Below are 21,658 nucleotides of genomic sequence, written 5' to 3' on the forward strand. Positions count from 1 at the left end.
TGTGGGAAGTACAGTCGAGTGAACTGAGTTGAGAACAGTTAAAAGGTATACAGTATATATAGGAGTGTGGAACTTGTGTTGTGATCAGGACAAGGAGAGTAAATGCATTAATCCCTTGACCATAATTTATGGTTCAGACTTAACGACGCAGCTCCTGTCAGCCTTGTCCTTCAGTTGGCTAAAAAGAAAAAATCACATCTGACCTCTGCAAGACCCAGGTAACCCCAGTGACACCATGACCTCTGTGTGACCCCTTATGTTGCATCTTGCAACCCCACACAGTATTTGGGAGCTACTGGTCTAAACCCTTGGAAAAACAATTGCTCAACTCGTGAGCCATGTTGGTTGAAAATGTAAATTTACTCAAGTATTTGTCTCTGTCAATCTATATATACTACAGTGTATCTACTGTATATATCTATTTAACTTACAGGTATCTATCTGTCAGTATCTATGTTTATATTTTCATCTATGTCTGTCTGTCACCCAATCTATCTATATCCCCTGTCTATCTATCTAAACTACTGTATTAATGTACCACTAATTTAGCTAGGAATATTAAGGCAAAAATGACAGAGTTTGTCAAGCATGCAAGGTTTACAGTCCCAAGAAAGTTGACATAAACCAAACAACTTCTGTACTGAGTGACTACCCCTGTATTAATTTATGGACCTATTTTTATCATAAACTGTTGAGTATACTAAATGTTTTTGTTTTTTTGTTACAGATGAGTAACACCTAAACCCTTGAGAAATTAACAACTGGATCATGGAAACACTGCTGTTACAGGTATGTCTGTCTGTCTGTCTGTCTAACTGTCTATCTTTAAGTATCTTTATCTCTTTATCTTTCTACCATTCTTTCAATACCCTTATGTCAGTCAGTCTGTCTGTTTGGTATCTATATCAACTGTCAGACTGTCTTTATCTATACAAGTATCTGCCTTATCTATGTCTATGCTATCAGTAAGAAAGATATTAACAGTGAGTGAGGAAGGTGGGTACACAAGAGGTACAGTGAGTGAGGAAGGTGGGTACACAAGAGGTACAGTGAGTGAGGAAGGTGGGTACACAAGAGGTACAGTGACTGAGGAAGGTGGGTACACAAGAGGTACAGTGAGTGAGGAAGGTGGGTAAACAAGAGGTACAGTGGAGTGGATGGCAGACTGCAGGATGTTGCTGACTGTAAGTGTTGTGTATGTGCAGGTAAGTATGTGTCCACAGCAAGACTGAAGAAACTCAACACTGAAGATTATCCCTGGACTGTGTGGATGAGTTCTGCTGCCTGGGTGACATGATCAGTGCTGGAGGGGGTGCTGAAGGCTGTTGTGTTGTGAGTCATGGATGAGTTCTGCTGCCTGGGTGACATGATCAGTGCTGGAGGGGGTGCTGAAGGCTGTTGTGTTGTGTGTCATGGATGAGTTCTGCTGCCTGGGTGACATGATCAATGCTGGAGGGGGTGCTGAAGGCTGTTGTGTTGTGAGTCATGGATGAGTTCTGCTGCCTGGGTGACATGATCAGTGCTGGAGGGGGTGCTGAAGGCTGCTGTGTTGTGAGCCATGGATGAGTTCTGCTGCCTGGGTGACATGATCAGTGCTGGATGGGGTGCTGTTCATTTTCAAGAGTCAGAAATGGCTGGAGGAAGTTTAAGGAACTGTTGTCTTTATTGTCAGCACGAGGACTTTCCCATCACATGAAAGGAAGAATGTATACAACTGGTGTGAGAAATGTGGTGTTATATATCCGTGAAACATGGGCAGGTAAAAAGGATGACATATGCAGTCTTAAGTGAGCTGAAGTGAAAATGGTGAGGTGGATGTGTACTGTGACGCTGAAAGATAAGAATCGCCGTTCAGAGCTAAGAGGACGGCTGGGTATTGAGAGTATCGGCCAAGATTTACGTATAAGTAGACCGAGATCAGGAGTGTGGGGAGAATGGATGAGACCAGCTGCGTTAAGTGGTGCATGAGTCTAAATGTGGTGAGGGGGAGAGCCAGTGGTAGGTGGCCAAGAATGACATGGGGAGAGATTGTAAGAAATGATCTTAGAACCTGACAAGACTGACTGTAAGAGATGGTGTGGAAACTGGCTGTATGATTTGGATGGTGATGATTTTGTTCTATCATTCTGTCTAACTTTCAGGCTATCTATCTATTTATCTATCTATCTATCTATCTATCTATCTATCTATCTATCTATCTATCTATCTATCTATCTATCTATCTATCTATCTATCTATCTCTACTCCTGTACTATATTGTATTTCTCACCATATTAAAGGCAACCACAGATATAGCATGGAAGGTTTATAGTCCCAAGAAAGTTCACCTAAACTAAACTTTCATAAAAGGAACAAATATTTAAATGAGAAAAATTGCAATGTGTTCCATAACCTGTACAGTACAGTTGACCCTCGCCAACTGAGGATTTCCCATCCAGGGATTCCGGATATTTGTGGTTTTTACTCTACAAACCATTTCACACAACCACGGCATTGAATCTGGTCAAGTGTGGCGTCTTTATCCCTCTGCGGGCTAATGTATTCCCCCGTAAATGTGAGGAACGAATAAAAATGATAATAATAAATAAGAGGAAGGAAAAAATACTGCATGTCATTTGACAACTGTTTCACTAAAGGGGTGGGGGACGGGTGTGCTCCCCCTCGTGGGCTGACTCCTGCCGACGTAATAAAAGTTTATTGTGTTTTTTTACCTTTTGATAATAATTTTTTGACTAAGTCTAAGAAAGATTGTGTGTGCATGTAACTGCTAAAAAAGTGAATAAAAATATGTATATCTTCCCAAAACTACGAGTTGAAAAATAAGAATTTAACACAGTTTGGCCTGGTGTATATGTATACAGTTATATATGATGTAGGGTGAATTATGGAGACATTTGTCAGGTTAAGAATATGTCTTATATGGTGGGAAATATGGTATATCTCTCAGTCTATCTCTCTACATCTTTCTGTCCATCTGTCTACAGTATATCTGTCTTATATGTATTGTAGACAGAACTACTGTACTAACCATGATAGACAGTTGACAATGCATGTGATTAATACCTGGAATACAAATATTTGGAGGAAAATGTCCAATATATTCAGCAACTAGACCACTTTAGTGATATAGAACCAAGAAAATATTGTTTATTGTTTTTATACCAAAACACTGGTGATTGTCTCTCAGATATATCAGGAGTTGTATATCTTTTGTGGTGCACTACTGTGTCCTGGGTTCATTCCCCAGCCTGGACAGATGTTACCCTCACTACCAAACATGGCAGGTTTTCTGCAGGTACAATACTACAGTTTCCTCCCATACTGTACAGTTTTAACAGACCAACTACCCAAACGGCTCATTACTGGTAATTACGATGTCGCTACGTTAAATTATACAAAGGTGAATCCTAATTTAATGTTGATTCAGCTATAGTGAGCTTCAACATTCATGCCACCGATGATTGAGTCTTGATCACACACAACTATAAGGCGGCCTTCTCTTGCCACTCCATCTTCCCTCTGGCCTTTATTGTGGAAAAGCCAAGAATTATTATTGTTTGAGGATGTAGTGGATCTCTGAGGTGACAATGATAAATATTTTGGTGTTAAGTTGGTGGTGTGAGTCTGGTACTGTGCAGGTCTGACCCACCTGTTACAAACTACTCCAGGGAGTGAAGACCTTCCTTAAAAGGTTTAACTTGGCAGTATTCAGAAGGTCACAACACAGACGTCCTCAACGGCACTTGATGGTTTATAACAAAGCCATTTTTTATTACTTACTTTTGTCCTTGATGATGTGGTTCAGCCATTATCAGATGCAGGTCAGGAGCACTAAGGACTGTTTCTCTATAATGCTCACTGAGTAAATGAGGATGGATTACATTCTTAACTCTCAAATGGCAGCCATTACCTGCAGAAGTTAGCTGTAAGGATGGTAGTCATCACCTGCAGAAGTTAGCTGCAGGGATGGTAGTCATCACCTGGAGATGTTAGCTGTAAGGATGGTAGTCATCACCTGCAGAAGTTAGCTGCAGGGATGGTAGTCATCACCTGCAGAAGTTAGCTGTAGGGATGGTAGGGAGGGATGATCCTTAACCAGTGATTAAGTGATAAAGAAGGTACAGTACCTGTAGCTGCATTGTCTATATACTGTACATGGTGAACTGTATACCTGTGTTGTCTATATTGTCTTAGCTGTGGTAAGATACCAAATTATCTCACTTGTTAACACTTGCCTGAACGAGTGTAGGTTAGTCGCTGGTACCTTTGATGCAGCTGAGTGAGATATCGGGTCATCTCACGTCATGTCACCTTTGATGCAGCTGAGTGAGATATCGTGTCATCTCACGTCATGTCACCTTTGATGCAACTGAGTGGGATATCGGGTCATCTCACGTCATGTCACCTTTGATACAGTCGTTGATAGTTTAAATCGTCACAGCTTTCATGGGTTGTACTTGTAATTATCTTAGCTTGTAAGTTAAACAAGACACACAGGTACTGTTCTCTTCACTCGTTGTTCCTTGGTTTAATGTAAACACACGTGCTGATTTGATAGTTATATTGGGTAGTAATGTCTGTACAATTATTTGGTATTGACAGACTAATGAGCATTAGCTGTTGGCTTGTAATTAGCTGATATATTTAGAGAGAGGTACAGCCCGGAGAGCTGGTCTCACGACACGACTTTAGGGCATCGTGTCGGGCTGTGAACTGGGCTGAACTCTCTTGAGTCTGGTGACTGGTGGTTGGACAGTAACCACACTTCAACAGGTCATTAACTACCACACACACTGAGGGCTGAGTCTGTAGTTTAATGGGCTGTACATTCTAGAGGTGTGACAGAACGCATGTTTATGGGCTGTACACCCTAGAAGGTGTTAAAGAACACATATTTATGGGCTGTACACCTTAGAAGGTGTTAAAGAACAAGTGTTTATGGGCTGTACACCCTAGAAGGTGTGACAGAACAAATGTTTATGGGCTGTACACCTTATTAGGTGTTAAAGAACAAGTGTTTATGGGCTGTACACCCTAGAAGGTGTGACAACAAATGTTTATGGGCTGTACACCCTAGAAGGTGTGACAACAAATGTTTATGGGCTGTACACCTTAGAAGGTGTTAAAGAACAAGTGTTTATGGGCTGTACACCCTAGAGGTGTGACAGAACAAATGTTTATGGGCTGTACACCCTAGGAGGTGTGACAGAACAAATGTTTATGGGCTGTACACCCTAGGAGGTGTGACAGAACACATGTTTATGGGCTGTACACCCTAGGTGTGACAGAACACATGTTTATGGGCTGTACACCCTAGAGGTGTGACAGAACACATGTTTATGGGCTGTACACCCTAGGAGGTGTGACAGAACACAATGTTTATGGGCTGTACACCCTAGGAGGTGTGACAGAACACATGTTTATGGGCTGTACACCCTAGGAGGTGTGACAGAACACATGTTTATGGGCTGTACACCCTAGAAGGTGTGACAGAACACATGTTTATGGGCTGTACACCCTAGGAGGTGTGACAGATCAAATGTTTATGGGCTGTACACCCTAGGAGGTGTGACAGAACAAATGTTTATGGGCTGTACACCCTAGGAGGTGTGACAGAACACATGTTTATGGGCTGTACACCCTAGAAGGTGTGACAGAACACATGTTTATGGGCTGTACACCCTAGGAGGTGTGACAGAACAAATGTTTATGGGCTGTACACCCTAGGAGGTGTGACAGAACACATGTTTATGGGCTGTACACCCTAGGAGGTGTGACAGAACAAATGTTTATGGGCTGTACACCCTAGAAGGTGTGACAGAACAAATGTTTATGGGCTGTACACCCTAGAAGGTGTGACAGAACAAATGTTTATGGGCTGTACACCCTAGGAGGTGTGACAGAACAAATGTTTATGGGCTGTACACCCTAGAAGGTGTGACAGAACACATGTTTATGGGCTGTACACCCTAGGAGGTGTGACAGAACAAGTGTTTATGGGCTGTACACCCTAGGAGGTGTGACAGAACAAATGTTTATGGGCTGTACACCCTAGAAGGTGTGACAGAACAAGTGTTTATGGGCTGTACACCCTAGGAGGTGTGACAGAACAAATGTTTATGGGCTGTACACCCTAGAAGGTGTGACAGAACAAATGTTTATGTGCTGTACACCCTAGGAGGTGTGACAGAACAAATGCTTATGTAGCTCTATGCCCAATAGTCTGGGTGATAGAATGTATATAATGAATATATGTCGTTAGCTCATATTTATATAATATTAATGTGACTGAGGCTAATACAATATACTGAACTGTATACCTATATTGTCTATATACATGGTGAACTGTATACCTGTATTGGCTATATACATGGTGAACTGTATACCTGTATTGGCTATATACATGGTGAACTGTATACCTGTATTGGCTATATACATGGTGAACTGTATACCTGTATTGGCTATATACATGGTGAACTGTATACCTGTATTGTCTATATACATGGTGAACTGTATACCTGTATTGGCTATATACATGCTGAACTGTATACCTACATTGTCTGTATGCAGGTTGAACCAATTGTAAACTTATATGATAAGTTTACAAAATAAATATATATCTATCTATCTAAAGTGGTCTAGTGTATGGAAATATTTTGAGCTTTTCCTTGGTAATGTTGTTTCATCACAGGTGTTACTCTGTTGTAGTGTGAGCCAGTGTGAGGTGGAAGTCAATTTTAAACTGAGGTGTTTATCTGTGGCTCTGGAAGATTGACAATTTGTCTTATTTTAATTATAAACCAGAACACCTTTATTTCTCACTGTTTATCGAGGTATAATTTGGCTAAATTTATCTTTTAAATTTACCTGGACTTAGAATGCCATCACAATATGATTTGAAATTAATGAACAAAAAATATAATCAGTTTTGTTTTGTGTTTTTAAGGACTTTAGAATTAATATGATTTAGTGAGACTGTTGAACCGTTCCAATACTTTACATATATTTACCATTTAGGTTAGACTAAACCGTAAATACATTTTATCGTTTGTTAAGGAATTCAATCTCATTAGTTCGGTGTCATTTAATGTTGCCGTAAACTCTGTTGAGTGACTTAAGCGGCAATTATTCTGTTATAGTCATTCCAGTTAATGTTGTTTTAGGAGATACAGTTTATAATGTAGTGATCTCCATTAAAACAAACTATTTTTATTGTCCAAATTTGTCGCTTTGGGTTATGAAGGTGTGCATGGTGGGAAAGGCTTTGGAATAAGAAATACTGAAGGTGAAAGAACACTTGAGTTTGGGGATGGTATGTAACATGTGTTTAAGAATAGGGCAAGTAGGCTGACCATGTAGGCCTAAGGCAGGTGGCACAGAAACCCAGATTGGCTACATTTTGGTCAGGAAATTAGAACAGGTTGCTTGTGTGTGTGTGTGTGTTACTTAAAGATGGAGGGAGATTAAGAAGGTGGATGTTCCAAGAAAGAGAGTGTGGGAATTGTGAAGGAACTGAATGTAAATGAAGCATTTTCTTGTGAGTTGAGAGGCTAGGAAACAGCCAGTGAGGGGCAGTGTACCAAGACGCTGGGCCATAATGAAAGATGTTCTGTTGAGTGTGGTTGATGACGGGAATGATGAAGTGGAGAGAGAGAGATAAAAAGAGAAAAGAAGATTGTGTGAGACGTGGATGATGGTTGGCAACAGAGAGAAGTACAGTACCTGGAGGCTAAACTGAGATGGTTCAGGAGAGAAAGGAGGAAACTAACTGTGTCAAGAGATACAGGAATTAGAGGTAGGCAATGAATGACATGAGGACAGGTTGTAAAGAAATGTTGGTGCTGCTATAGTAACTGAGTATATTTGTTGTTTGGAACAATATGAACAAACTGAACAGAAAACAAATGAATAATTGAACACAAAAAATTGAGAAATTGTCAAATAATGTCAAAATATTTGTATTCTCAGTAATTCGGGTGACCCAGAGTCTCTTTTTGTCAACTGAATGAGGGTATAGTCTAGTTTGTGGTCCACCGAACTACTGAAAATACAAACTAACCGAGTTCCGAATATTTTGACCTTATTTGACAATTTCTCATTTTGTGTTCAATTATTCATTTGTTTTCTGTTCAATTTGTTCAGATTGTGCCCCATTATACCAACCAACAAACATACTCAGTTACCAAGCCTTGACTGCCACATAAAATACTCTATGTATAATTACTGTACAAACAAATATTTTTGAAGTGTATAAACAGTAATAATAAAGGTAATAATACAGTAATAAATAAATGTAAGACTTGCTGTGAGGTGAACTGATAATATGTTGATGATATTTAGAAAGTGTAATAGTATTGAGGATCAGGTCTGGGGTCCACTGCTGTCATCAAGAAGATTAATCCCCAACCTACCAAACTAACGAGACTGTTCCTTTGTTCTATGTGTTTCTCCCTTGTTTTGTTGTGTTAGTTGGCAGAAGAGAGACCTATTGTGTTTTTTCCCAGCTGAGAAGAGATACGTAATTTGTGTCTTATTGTGGGTAAAAATAAGTACTGTACTATACAGTATATATTAAATGCGTCCTCCAAAAGCGTCAGTTTGCCACCAGAGTTTAACAGTTAATTCTTTTATAATATTTCTGATAAACTTTCTACGTGTTTAAATTTGAAATAATTAATGTATGTATCTTCATATAATTTAGCTAAATATCTTTCTCGTCAGAAACGGTCATTATGAATAAACTCATTTAGAAATACATCATTACTTCAGGATGAAATCGGACAGATTTGAAACAGCCAATCAGCTGTAACTCTTGAGAAGGGGGCGGGGCATCTCTTCTCTGCTGATAAAAAACGCACTATAGTCAAACCAGCTCCAAAATTTCATCTTTTATTTCTCCAATGAGGGTTTTTACTTCATTTACCAGTGTGGCCGTTACACTTATGGAATATCATCCACGATCTCACCTCACATTATTTATTACTGTATCATTTACTTTATTATTGTATGTACATTTTAAAACTATTTATATTTGCACAATAATTATAAATATAATATTGTATATGACAGCCAAGGCAACTTTTTGAACCACTCAGTTATTTCATATGCATTCCAAATTCAAATCGTTTAATTAATTTTTTGAGAAACGTACGAATTAAGCCGAAATTCGAATTACAGCGATCCTATGTAACGAGGGTACAGTGTAAATACCCCAGTAGACTGCATATTATAGTAGCAACGAAATGTCAGAATTATTTTGATGTATTAAATCTGATTATGCCAAATATTTTTGTATTTATCTATTAAGGTCTAGATGTACTGAAAAGTAATTTTTATAAGTCCAAAAATACATTGTTTAAAAATATTCTAAGTCCAAAAATTCATCATTTAAAATATTCTAAGTCCAAAAATTATTCTAAGTCCAAAAATTCATCGTTTAAAATTATTCTAAGCCCAAAAATTCATCGTTTAAAAATATTCTAAGTCCAAAAATTCATTGTTTAAAAATTCTAAGTCAAAAAATTATTCTAAGTCCAAAAATTCATCGTTTAAAAATATTCTAAGTCCAAAAATTATTCTAAGTCCAAAAATTCATTGTTTAAAATTATTCTAAGCCCAAAAATTATTCTAAGTCCAAAAATTCATCATTTAAAATATTCTAAGTCCAAAAATTCATTGTTTAAACATTCTAAGTCAAAAAATGGCCAAAATTATTCCTGGGCAAACTGAGTAATAATACATTTTTGTGTGGTTTTAGAGGTAAAACATTTGTGCCATTCTTAAGAGCTCCAGCTTGGCATCTGTGTATTATAAGGCATAACGGACTACCTGGACGGGGGGAGAGTAACTCACTGGGCGCCTCCTGAGTTACTCTCCCCACGTCCAGGTAGTCCGTTATGCTTGTATTTTTTTATATTATTGGTGAATGATAATTTGAAGAAGCGTTTTACCGGAGACTCTTCCGATTATCCTTTACCAAATTTTTTCAACGTTAGTCCTGGCAATGGCAAACTCAAAAAACACTTAAGGGTAAAAAAAGGGCAATTTTTTCGCCATTTTTCGCTCAAATTTCGCCATTTTTTCATAAAATATGCTAGTTTTTTCATATTTTTAGCTATTTTTCTGTATTTTTAGCTAGTTTTTATGGTTTTTAGGTTATTTTGTTTTATTTATATATTTTATTTATATATTTATTATATTTTATTTATAATTGTTTTATTTATTTACATTCTTTTATTTATATTTATTTTTTATTTATATATATATTTATACTGTATATATATTTATTTGTTTATTTTTCAAGTTTATATATATTTTTTTCATTTGTATATTATATTTGTATATAAAGAATAAAGATATTTTTTCAAATATTTAATTATTTTGCTTTAAAATCTGAAGGTGAACTTGGTGAATTTTCTGCAAAAGTTGAAAATATTGTAAATGCTGGAAGAGGTTAATAAAGACATAATGACATTTAGACATTTATTAATGGAAACTTAATGGCTCTATAAATTTGCAGGCCAGGGCAGCTGCACACACAGCAGAGCAGTCCAGGACAGCAGCATGTACAGAGCAGAGCCGTCAAGGGGAGCGGCACGCACAGAGCAGAGCCGTCCAGGACAGCGGCATGCACAGAGCAGAGCCGTCCAGGGGAGCGGCACACAGAGCAGAGCCGTCCAGGGGAGCGGCACACAGAGCAGAGCCGTCCAGGGGAGCGGCACACAGAGCAGAGCCGTCCAGGGGAGCGGCACACAGAGCAGAGCAGTCCAGGGCAGCAGCCAGCAAGCACAGGGCAGCAGCAAGCAAGTACAGGGTAGTGGCCAGTAAGCACAGTCTCGGGCAGCATGGCACTCCAGTGTTCAGAACAACATTTCTGTACAAAATAAAATGTAAAATTAATATTCAAATTATTTAACCATAAAAATGTTTTAAATATAGTAATGACAAAATCTACTTTAGTGTTTTAGACAAAATTCCTTAACACTTGACAGGACCAAATTTATAAACTCCATAATAGAAAAATAAGAATTTTTATCAATTTGAATTTTTCACCAAATGATCCTTGAGAACAAGTGTCTAGGGAATATTATCAGTAACTGTACAGCAACTTAACCGAACTGTACAAGTTATGGTTCATATTAACTAAACTATAAAACCAAAAACCTTTCATCACAAAACTTACCCACAAGCGAGTTTAGTTTAACAATAATAGTTATTGATGCTTAACTACAATATTTCCTGTATCTTTGGTTCATAGTTTTGTTAATATATTTTAAATGTTTTCTTTCAATGACTTTGACCCAGAAATTATTGATTTGTGGTGAATATTCTTACTTTACGTCAATGAATTCCTCGAGTGGGTCAGTCACAGGTCTTGTTATAATCATTATTATTATTCTACAACTGGGTACAGTATTACAAGTGAATGTTGCTCAGAGTACTTTATTATTTACTAAGTGTACACATCTTGTAGGTAACTTGATGTACATTACTGAGTTAATTAACAAAGTCAAGCATAAACATGACCAATAATTATTTTACTGGTGTTATAATTTTGATGTATTAAACGATTGGTTGAGAAGTTATAAGTAGTTACGGCCAGAGTCCAGTTTAGGGGCTTTTAACTTTGGTCAATTGTTATGATATTCCTGTTATCAATCAAGGATCATAGGTACAATCTGGGTCAAACGTGTTGAACACTTAGCAATATCTGTCATCTACTTGTGAGTTATATGATTTGGATATACTAATAACACTATCATATTATGCCTGAACCACAAAATAGGATTAAACTACTTAATACCCAAGATCTTTGGGTACTTGCATGCCAAATACTGTCAAGTGTTCAACACTTTTGACCAAGAATGTACATCAATTTTAGCCCCATAATCCCTTCAATATTCTCAACCCTTTACACATTTTCTCTTATATATAAATCTAAGTATAATTTCTCCATTACTTTCTATTTTGTCTTGAAATTTATAGCACCAAGAAATCTAGTATGGTCATTGAATATCCCAGAGCAATTTGTTTGTCTTTGGTTTTAAGGATAAACTGGCAGAGAAATTCCAATAAGAGTGTTGGAAAAGTTCATTTTGACACAGGCAGATAAAGTAAATTTTACTCCTCTGTAAGTGAGCACTCTGAGGCTATTTTATATGTAATATCTTGTTTTATGTATATTTTTACATCAACTGAACTGGTTATATTCTTTACCTGAGGTAGAGAGGAGGGGTGGAAGGCTGGGTCTGGGCTGTATCTTGGCACCTGCTTCCTTTAGTTGTGTTGTGAATCACTTGCAATCCTGATATTGGAGGAGAGAAGCCTGGTACAGCCGTACAAGTGAGGCAAGATGTGTGGTACAGCAGAGTGCACACCTCTCCTTGACAAGGTCCAGAACCTACTGGAAGTAAAGTCACAAGTTATTACCTATAAAAGGTTTCCAGTCAAATATTTTCACAATACTAATTTATCCTAATACAGTATTGTATAACATGACCCTAAAATGAAGGTTTTATCCTCTATGGAAGTACCACATTAATCCACTTAATCTAGTACAGTAATTGAAGAACAATACATTAGCGATGCACCGTTAATAACCAGAATCAAAACTCTCTCAATAATCTGCCGCCAAATTTGGAGTTAATGCTATAATTTAGGTCAATTTTATCATGCAGGTAATACAGTTAAGTCGCTATATAGTCTCGCCACCAAAGCCAGGCTATAAACAAAGTATCGGCCAAATACAGTATTTAAAAACAATTTACTCTGGTGGTAGAGAAGCCATCCACAAATACATCAACTTTAGTAATAGTCTTAAGGAATTTTTGAAGCTGCATTATTACAAGCAGCTGGGTTTTAAATTATTGCAGCGTTTAAGTCTACCCGGCACAACACCCAGTAATTATTAACTAATCAAGTGGTCAACTATTTATAGGTAAATAATATCAAAGTTGTTGGAAGCTGCAACCATCCAGGAAGAATACCATGTATATATTAAATACACTGGACAGTATAATAGTAAGTACAGACTAACTCATAATCTAACACCTAAACTTGTTCCAATAAACATGCTGTTAGTCTGTTCATCAATGTTAAATAACCCGATGCCCTGTCTTGTCTTGGTAAACCAGCTAAGGTACCCAGGAAAGTAATTACTATTGACGTGAAAATGAAAGCAATATGGGTCGAGGCAGAGGAGTGCCTGTCAGAATACAGAGGTAGTAGGAGCGAGGTAACATTGATAAACCACAAAGCTCAAAATATTAACTGGCAAGTGTTACTATATTTATATTCCTTTATTATTTATGTTAAAGTCGCCTCACGACAGCCATATTTGTTGTATCGTCATCGAGTTGTCTGCATCAGCTTAATGTTTACTTGTTGTACAGAGACTGTGGTGTAAAATCCACGTATTTCTAAGCAACGGCAACTTTTTTTTCTTATGTTTAAGACTCATTTTGGAACATTAATTAATTATTTACTTATTTTGATAAAATAGTATTTAAAGGGAGTTATTTGTCATTTTGACTAATTTTGTTATAAAATACTCGTCTCCAGCCTCAACAACCTATGTCGTTCTTTATAAGTTATGAAAATACTGTACCGGGTCGTTCTTAGTTCTAATTTGGGTAATATTGGTAAATAAATATCTAATGTACTTTTACAATGCTACAATATGTAAAACAATCTTCGTCAGCGACAGTCTTTATCCTATTATTTCTCATAAGATTAAATAAAAGCCACTGTCTGGCATAATATATTCATTACCATATAATGAAATCCTGTAGAGTGTAGACTGACCTACACAGAGGATACTGCCATGTTATCCAATAAAACCGTAAAACAATGATCAGCAGCCGAGCGCGACTTTTCCATATTAAGTGAAAAGACTTAACTGTTCCCGTAATTACTGTATTTTGCCGGTAATAAAAACGTTACCTAGTAACTTCTTAACCCAAAATACAGAAAATAACATCAGCCAATACTCTTACTTGACCGATACGGATTATTCAGCAAAATATTGATATTATCTGTAGCTGACATCAATTGGTGCATCCCTAGTATTGTACAGTGCAGTACTAATACGCAAGATATTTCCACTTGGAAGAGTTAACTAGACAAGGCAGTCCATGGGTTACAATTACTGTACTTTGTCGACAGTTTAGTAAAGAAACCATAATGAGATGCCCTGTACTGTACCCAACCTGACTTTCTGGTGCGGCAAGTCACGTCACCATAAGAACTCGTGGTCATCATTTCTTGCATTCTCCATCTTCAAGTCATCATCCTGAAATTAATAATTATTACAACTATGTACTTAAAAAAATAAATAGTATACCTACATTACACTGCCTATATACAGTACATGCTACATCAATACAGGTATACCCCAACATACAGTACATATGCCTGATAAACTATAGTTTCAACAAATGTCTACACTACAGAAGCAAACAAATCCCACTTTGATGCCATTTTTAACTGTATATGAAAAGATTTTCCCTCACAGGAACATAATACTGTAATATGTCAATTACTTCCACTTAATGAAAGCAATTCTGGGAAATTTTTTTTAGTATATTAAGGGACACCTGTAAACTAGTTTACCAACTAAATGAAGCATTTTACAGCAGAACTTAAGTGCCAGATACGAAGAGTGGAGAAAAACTTAAAGTAACAACTTTATTTTTACCATAGCTCTTTAACTAATACAGTAGTGATATCACTGATTTATTGACAAATAAGCTGATACAGTACAGTATTAAAAGTATTGTGTAGTCATCCCCCTGATTATACTGGTTAACTGCCCCCTACAATGTTTTAAAGAACTGTATAGCATTGTACTAGATTTATGATGAACATTATGCAAGGTATATGTTAGTGAAAGAATGTTTATCAAATTCAAGAGCTTTTGGTAAGAGAAAAGCATAGTAACATTCAACACTCTCTCCATCAGTTTCTTGCAAGAATGCCACAACATTAAAAATAAAAATAACTCAAAATAATCAAAACTAATTTAAAATTTTAAGAAACTAACATTTACAACTAGGAGTTAGACTAATCCAAGCACTGTCTACAAAAATCAACCAGCCATCAACCCAGAACATTAATTTACAATTCTTTACAACTACGTGAAGTTCCTTGTAAAGTTTAATAAATATCAATAATTTTTTTTTAAATTCCACCATTTATAACATTTATGTAGAATAGTACAAGTACTGTATAGTATTTCCTTGTTAACCTGGCCTATAAGTCACGCCCCTCTTTTATACTAATAGCCGATTGGTTCCCCGGAGTATTTACCTCTCCCGGACTGCACATATTTATATCAACCCTTTATAATAAATATTTAAAAATTTCTAACATCCTCTCCAAAGTGCTAATGCACTGAGATCATTTACATTTTGATAGTCCTGATATTTAACCTTTTAGATAACAGGTCTGCTGACCAATTGTGAACAGTTTGAATTTTCTATGAACCAAATAACCAATTAGCTATTAGTACAGATGGGCATAGCCTACGGGCCAGGTTAGCATGGAAAGAGTATACCTGTACTAGTTACCTGTATTAACTGAACTGGGAACAACGTATTCGACAAACAGAGAAGATTATAGATGCAGGCGTTTTACCGCTATGCAGTTGAAATTAAATTCGCGAGTAGGAGTATCAGACCCGTGGCTTGAAGATGGTAGTTATGCAGATTCTGACCAGGATGAAGCCGAGGCATTGAACAGCTTCTTTTCCTTGGAGTTCACAAGAGAGGATGCGATTAACCTCCCTGCATTTGAGGACAGACGATTCGACAGCACTGACCCAACATTGTGTTCACAGAAGAGGGCATTAGATATAAACTGTCAAAAGCTAAAGGTCCATAAGAGTCCCAGCCATGACATGGTACATCCCAGTGTGCTAAGAGAGTTGTGCAACGAGCTTGCCGAGCCCCTGAAGATCCCGTTTTGTAAATGCCTGGATGGACAAAAGGTCCCCAGTGAATGGAAATTGGCTTATGTGAGTCCCATCTTCAAGAAGGGCGATAGTCACTCCACGAACAACTATAGACAGGTGAGCCTGACCAGCATAATATGTAAAGTACTTGAGTATTATCAGAGATGCCGCGATGGAACATCTACTACGAAACAACCTTGTAAAGGATTGCCAACACGGTTTTATGCCGGGGCGCTCCTGCTTAACACAATTTCTCAAGGTATTGGATATTTGGACCCATATTCTGAAACAGGGTGGTAATATTGACAACATTTACCTAGATTTTGCCAAGGCTTTCGACAGTGTACTCCACGAAAGGCTGAAAATCAAATTGGAAGAGTACGGCATTCAGGGTAGTGTCCTAGCGTGGATAGATTTTCTACATGACCACAAGCAGTGTGTGGTGATTAATCGCACAAAATCATCATCCGTACCTGTCACAAGTGGGGTACCACAGGTATTGGGCCCGTTGTTTGTTTCATAAATGACATGCCTGACGTTATACACTCCTCCATACAAATGTTTGCCATGTTACTTTGGGAAATCAAGAACCAAGCAGACTGTGAAGAGCTACAGAAGGACCTCTGTGGGCTCCAAGAATGGTCAAAGAAATGGCTGCTGAGATTCAATGTCATGAAGTGAAAGAGGATTCACCTGGGGCGTACCAATGGTAAGGAGGCGTACCATATGTCCCAACAGGATGAAGAAACTGCACTATTTGAAACAATGTGAGAAGGACCTAGGTGTGTATGTTGACAATGAGCTGAAGTTCTCGGGCCATTGCGAGAAGGTGAATCAGGCAAATAAATTATTGGGTCTTACAAGAAGGTCGTTCAGATGTCTAGACGGTCCGCCCCATGTAATGGTCTTCAAGAGTGAAGTGCTTCCCCCATCTGGAGTACTGTCACCCCGTGTCTGGTCCCCGAGATATGCTAGGGACTGTCAGTTGGTTGAAAATGTTCAAAGGAGGGCCACCAGACTGGTGCCTGCACTTCGGCACCTCAGCTACCCTGAGAGATTGGAGCACCTGAACTTGCCTAGCTTATACCACAGATGGGCAAGGGATGACCTAATTGAGGTGTATAAGTATCTCAAGGGGCACTACTCGGTCGAGTGTCCTTACTTGGAGCTGGCGGACGCTAGCCCCACAAGGGGTCACAGGTCAAGATTGAAAAAGCCGCATGTCCAGAAAACTGTGAGGGCAAACTTTTTCGAAGCGAGAGTTGTGAACTCTTGGAACAATCTACCAAAAAGTGTTGTGACGGCACAGTGTGAGCTCTTTCAAGACCAGACTTGACCAACACTGGAGCAGGTTCAAGTACATTCAGGAGCCGGTGCATGCCCAGTACTTGCCAACAGTGCATAACAGACGTGACTGATCGCCAAAGCGGCTAACGAGCCGACCAGTGGTGAAGAGGATAAAAGTAAGAGTAGCAGTAGCCGTGGTGAGCATACGGGCCTCATGAGTTTTGGAGAGTTTATTGAACTTTATAAACAGTTTCCATTGTGGCAAATAAAATGAAGATAACAAGAATACATCTCTTACACAAGAATGATATGGGAAATTAGTGGAAAAGATGAAATAAATTATACCTACTGCGACCAAGGCCACCGACTGATAAGACTGGCCTGTTGCCAGGAACCGCAGTGTACTAGAGTGACTTGTTGGTATGGCATTTCGAGACTGTCCTTTATGTATGGCGTCACTTTCTCCAACAGTTCAACCAGTTTCATTATCTATTCTTAAAGTACTTATCTTATACCACTAGTTCTTTAAATAGGGCGTCGTGAGAGAACTTGGGGTCTGTGCCATTCCCCCTTCCACAATTTTCGTTTCTACTTTGAAGTCTTTTTCAAGAGCAAGTATAATAGCAATACAGGCTTCCTCCTTACTCATGCATTGAGGCGACACGTACCACACACCAAGTGAAGTTTGATCATTCTAGTTGTAAAGTGTGTGGCGATGTAGGATGAATGAACAAATAGGTTTGATAGTGTGTGGGCCAGCCAGCACATGTCCAATACTTGTCAACAGTAACAGCCAGTACATGCCCAGTACAGTACTTGCCAACAGTACATACAGGACAGTACATGCCCAGTACTTGCCAGTGTCCAGATGTGATCGACCACACCTTGACCCCAGTTGCAAAGTTATTGGAGCAGACTTGCATTTCTCTATAGAATAAACGGTAATTTATCGTTTACCACCCATCACCTTTTACCGATTTTTTTCTCTTGCCATTTAATAGATTTCATCGAGAAACAAAAGAAAATACTTGAATTTAGCGGGACATTCCAAAATTAAACGCGATATTCCAGATTTATTTGTTGTAATCACAAATTTTTTCAAGTCCCAATTTTATGGTAACACACCGTCTCGTAAAGTACTAAAAATAACCCCAAACAAACCTTTGAAAACCTGACCTAACGTTCCCTAACAAAAAAAATTTAATCGCTTAATTTATACAGCCCTCATCTGAACACCCAAAACACCCCCTACTAAACACAAAATATGAACAAGGTAAACTTGCCTTAGGATTTTTATAAGTTAGGAAACGTTAGGTCAGGTTTTCTAAGGGCTGTTTGGGGTTTATAGTATTTTACCCCACATTTTCCCTCTACTTTAAAAGCCCTGCCCACTTGAAACAAGTAATATTGTTAGTAATCCCCCAATATTGTTGGGATGGAAGGCTTGGGTAATAAAGTGAATTGCCCCAAGGAAACTAGAGAAAAAATATATTTTTTTTCATGGAGAAAATGGTGATGGGTGATTAACGAAAAAGATTGCACAAACTTACCTAAAACATGAGGTGCTGTACTATCCACACTGGCGACCACCGTTGCAGCAAACTGGACTTTTAACACAATAGTAGGAACTGGATCCATCACTTGTAAAGAAAAGAAAACTAAACATTAGCCCATTGGCTGTTCTCAGGTTTTGGTACGAGTATATATATATATATATATATATATATATATATATATATATATATATATATATATATATATATATATATATATATATATATATATATATATATATATATATATATATATTATTTATATTTATAGTTTTTCAGTATTTTGTATACTAAAATCTGACCATTTCATTTGCAAATTAGCGGTTTTTGCAAAAAAAAAAAGATTCGTTTTTAACAAACTGTTAATTTGCACAAAAATAGGTAAAATGCGAGTAAAACACACACAAAAAATTAACCAAAGGAAACAACCAAACTACCTACCTACCTAACCTATAAGGGATAGGTAAGGAGGAGACTACCAAGTGAGTACAACCTCAGGTAAACATGGCGAGAACCTTTGGACCAATATTAACCGAAAAATATTACAAGTAACAAATACTTAAAAGTTAAATCCAGTAACATACAAGACCAAAACACACCAAGTATGAGGAACGTTACTTAAATATTCACAAAGTCTTAATTTAAATAAAAGCAGAAGCCGAAGTACTAAAGTATTCTCTTAAAGTAACTGGTCAATGTGACTGCGGGCGTTAACGACCACTAACCTATGCTTGTTCATAATAAATTAACTCGTATCTTAATATATATTTTTCAAGTCCAATTAAAGGATTTCATTTTAAAAATGGGTAAAAAATCGAGAAATAAATAACCTTAATATATCAACACAAGTATAAATGTAACCACTTAAAATAAAACTTGTATACATTTTACGAACAGCGTCCATCAAGTGAGAGAGACGACCGACAGCACCTTCCCCTCCCGTGTCTCACTTCACACTGACGTTTCCCGTGCCAAGTTGTCAACCCAAGCAGCCAATCGCCTGTCTTCTTGCTGCCAAAAAATATATCCGAATGAGGGAATATTAACAAATAAATTCATCCTTAATCGCACATACAAGCTTTAATAATTTTTTTTAGGGTAAATTAATTTATATCGTAGCGTATAAAAGAAACAACCAAAAATATTTACGGAAAAGTAAATAGAAGTAAGAATACTTTACAGTACTCCAAATTGTTCAGCTTCGGAACAACAATGTGTTGAATCAGGGCTGCCAACATTACTAATTTACTCAATTATATATAATAAATACTTTAATATTACCAACCCATTTACTTTTATCAAAGAATAATATAATATTTTTCAAATTAATTAAACCTTTAACTCAGAAAACCTTACATGCAAACAAATATAGACGAATTACTTCCCGACTACAATAATGGTAATTACCGGACCTTATTGGGTGATTACCGCTGATTAATAGATAGATAGATAGAGATAGAGATAGATAGAGATATAGATAGATAGATAGATAGATAGATAAAGATAGAGATAGACAGATAGATAGATAGACATATCGTCTTAGTGATGTGAGTGTAAATCGATGTAGGATCTTTAATGCCAGACGCGATTGTATATTTGAAAATTCATCTCCACCGATTTGAAGGCACAGCCCAGGTCAAGAGGCCTACAACTAACCACAAAATCATTGCCATATGACAAAACTTTTATTTTATATTGTCTTACGAGTTGTGGTCACGGCTGGGGTTGACCACCCAAAGGCCAACCAGGGAGTGTAGTACTGTCCCTTCAGTTAAATCAGTTCATAGTGTCACCAGTGACCGCGGAAGAGACGTTGTAAATAACTTAAAGCGAATACAAATTGGCAAGCAGGCTGGTAAGGCACCACTGTCAGCAGAAACCAAGTTGTATTATTGGTGCCATAGAGACTTTTATTTTTATTTTGTTTGTGTGCTCTCTCAAGGACTGAAACCTACAATACACCATTCATAGGGAGATACAGTGTACACAGTAATAGTGTGATGACCACGGTTGTACACGTCAGTTAATGTAAAATCAGACGATTCATATTACGCTCAATAGCCCACAAAACATGTAGCTATGGTTTCTTTACTTGAGTCCCCCATCAAAAAAGTCCGTTTTCTCATCGCTTCAGGACGCCTGACTCCTCCGTTTTCTCTCAATCCTAGGCTGCACCCGGGACTTCGTTATTCCTTAGTATAATGACAGAATTTGAAATTGCAACTGTGGTTGCATATGTTGAGGCAACTTAAATATGTATGATTACAGTTGGAACATTCAAGATCCATTGTGAGTGATGTTGAAAGCTTAAACTGTCCTTATTGTTATTAAAACTTGTCAAGTAAGTGAGTGTTGAGTTTGTCAGTGTGAGTGGCATATCTTTATATCGTCCTTGGGGATAGCCATGAGTTCCCAAGTGATACTGAAGTTAGATTATTGTGATGCCCAAACATCAGAGAATCGAATGTTTGTAGTTTAATTAGTGTCAGTTGTCTATTTTAGAAAGTCATTAATCTACTGAAAAGATTCTGTCAAACTCAAAATCTCCAAAACCTAACGGCTCTTCTCAGGAAGAATTCCTTGGCTGTGGTTTGTGGTTTCCGGTAAGTAGAGTTGTTAGTGCGTGTTTAACGTCCATATCATTTTTTCCTGACAAACTCAATCTCTGATTAGATTATAAAAATACGTAGGAAATTAGCCTGACCTATGACACTGATGTTCATAGGTGTGTTTACAGCGACCAAATTGAAGAGATTAATTAGCCTTTCTGGTATGCATGCATGGGGCGGAACTGCCCCAGGCTCACGTAAATACGGATGCACAAGGAAAAATCACACATTCGTGACTCTTCCTCAACGCATCTCCAGGT

General features: G+C 37.7%; 2 protein-coding genes across 9 annotated transcripts in view; one reads left to right on the plus strand and one right to left on the minus strand.

Moving 5' to 3' along the window:
* Positions 1 to 10,899, plus strand: part of LOC121868297 (glutamate receptor ionotropic, delta-1-like) — a 27,930-nt gene extending 17,031 nt beyond the window's left edge. For 2 of the 4 annotated variants that reach the window (XR_006089364.1, XM_042368747.1), the window contains exons 6-7: positions 728 to 789; positions 10,651 to 10,899. Coding sequence is in view for 3 of the 4 variants with exons in the window: in XM_042368747.1 (XP_042224681.1) it covers positions 728 to 742 (15 nt within the window). In the remaining variant the exon portion in view is untranslated. Of the gene's footprint in view, positions 1 to 727; positions 790 to 10,519 lie in introns of all 4 variants that reach the window. The other 2 variants (XM_042368746.1, XM_042368745.1) reach the window with 2 other exon arrangements.
* On the minus strand, positions 10,469 to 19,731 carry LOC121868298. 5 transcript variants are annotated; one of them, XR_006089365.1, is made up of 5 exons: positions 19,685 to 19,731; positions 18,787 to 18,876; positions 14,208 to 14,290; positions 12,217 to 12,403; positions 10,469 to 10,873 (listed from the first exon to the last, which is right to left on the minus strand). XR_006089365.1 is itself a non-coding variant. In XM_042368748.1 (5 exons), exons 3-5 carry the CDS (start codon positions 14,266 to 14,268, stop codon positions 10,582 to 10,584), a joined length of 540 nt encoding a protein of 179 aa, XP_042224682.1. In that variant the 5' UTR covers positions 14,269 to 14,290; positions 18,787 to 18,876; positions 19,674 to 19,724; the 3' UTR covers positions 10,469 to 10,581. The 5 variants fall into 5 exon arrangements, 1 of the variants encoding a protein (XP_042224682.1); XR_006089368.1 differs by having other exon boundaries at positions 14,203 to 14,290; positions 19,674 to 19,729; XR_006089366.1 differs by having other exon boundaries at positions 12,217 to 12,400; positions 19,674 to 19,728.
* Positions 19,732 to 21,658: the final 1,927 nt, after the last annotated feature.

Source organism: Homarus americanus, unplaced genomic scaffold (genome assembly GCF_018991925.1).
Source record: "Homarus americanus isolate GMGI-L3 unplaced genomic scaffold, GMGI_Hamer_2.0 scaffold19318, whole genome shotgun sequence".
In the NCBI taxonomy this organism is placed as follows: Eukaryota; Metazoa; Arthropoda; class Malacostraca; order Decapoda; family Nephropidae; genus Homarus; species Homarus americanus.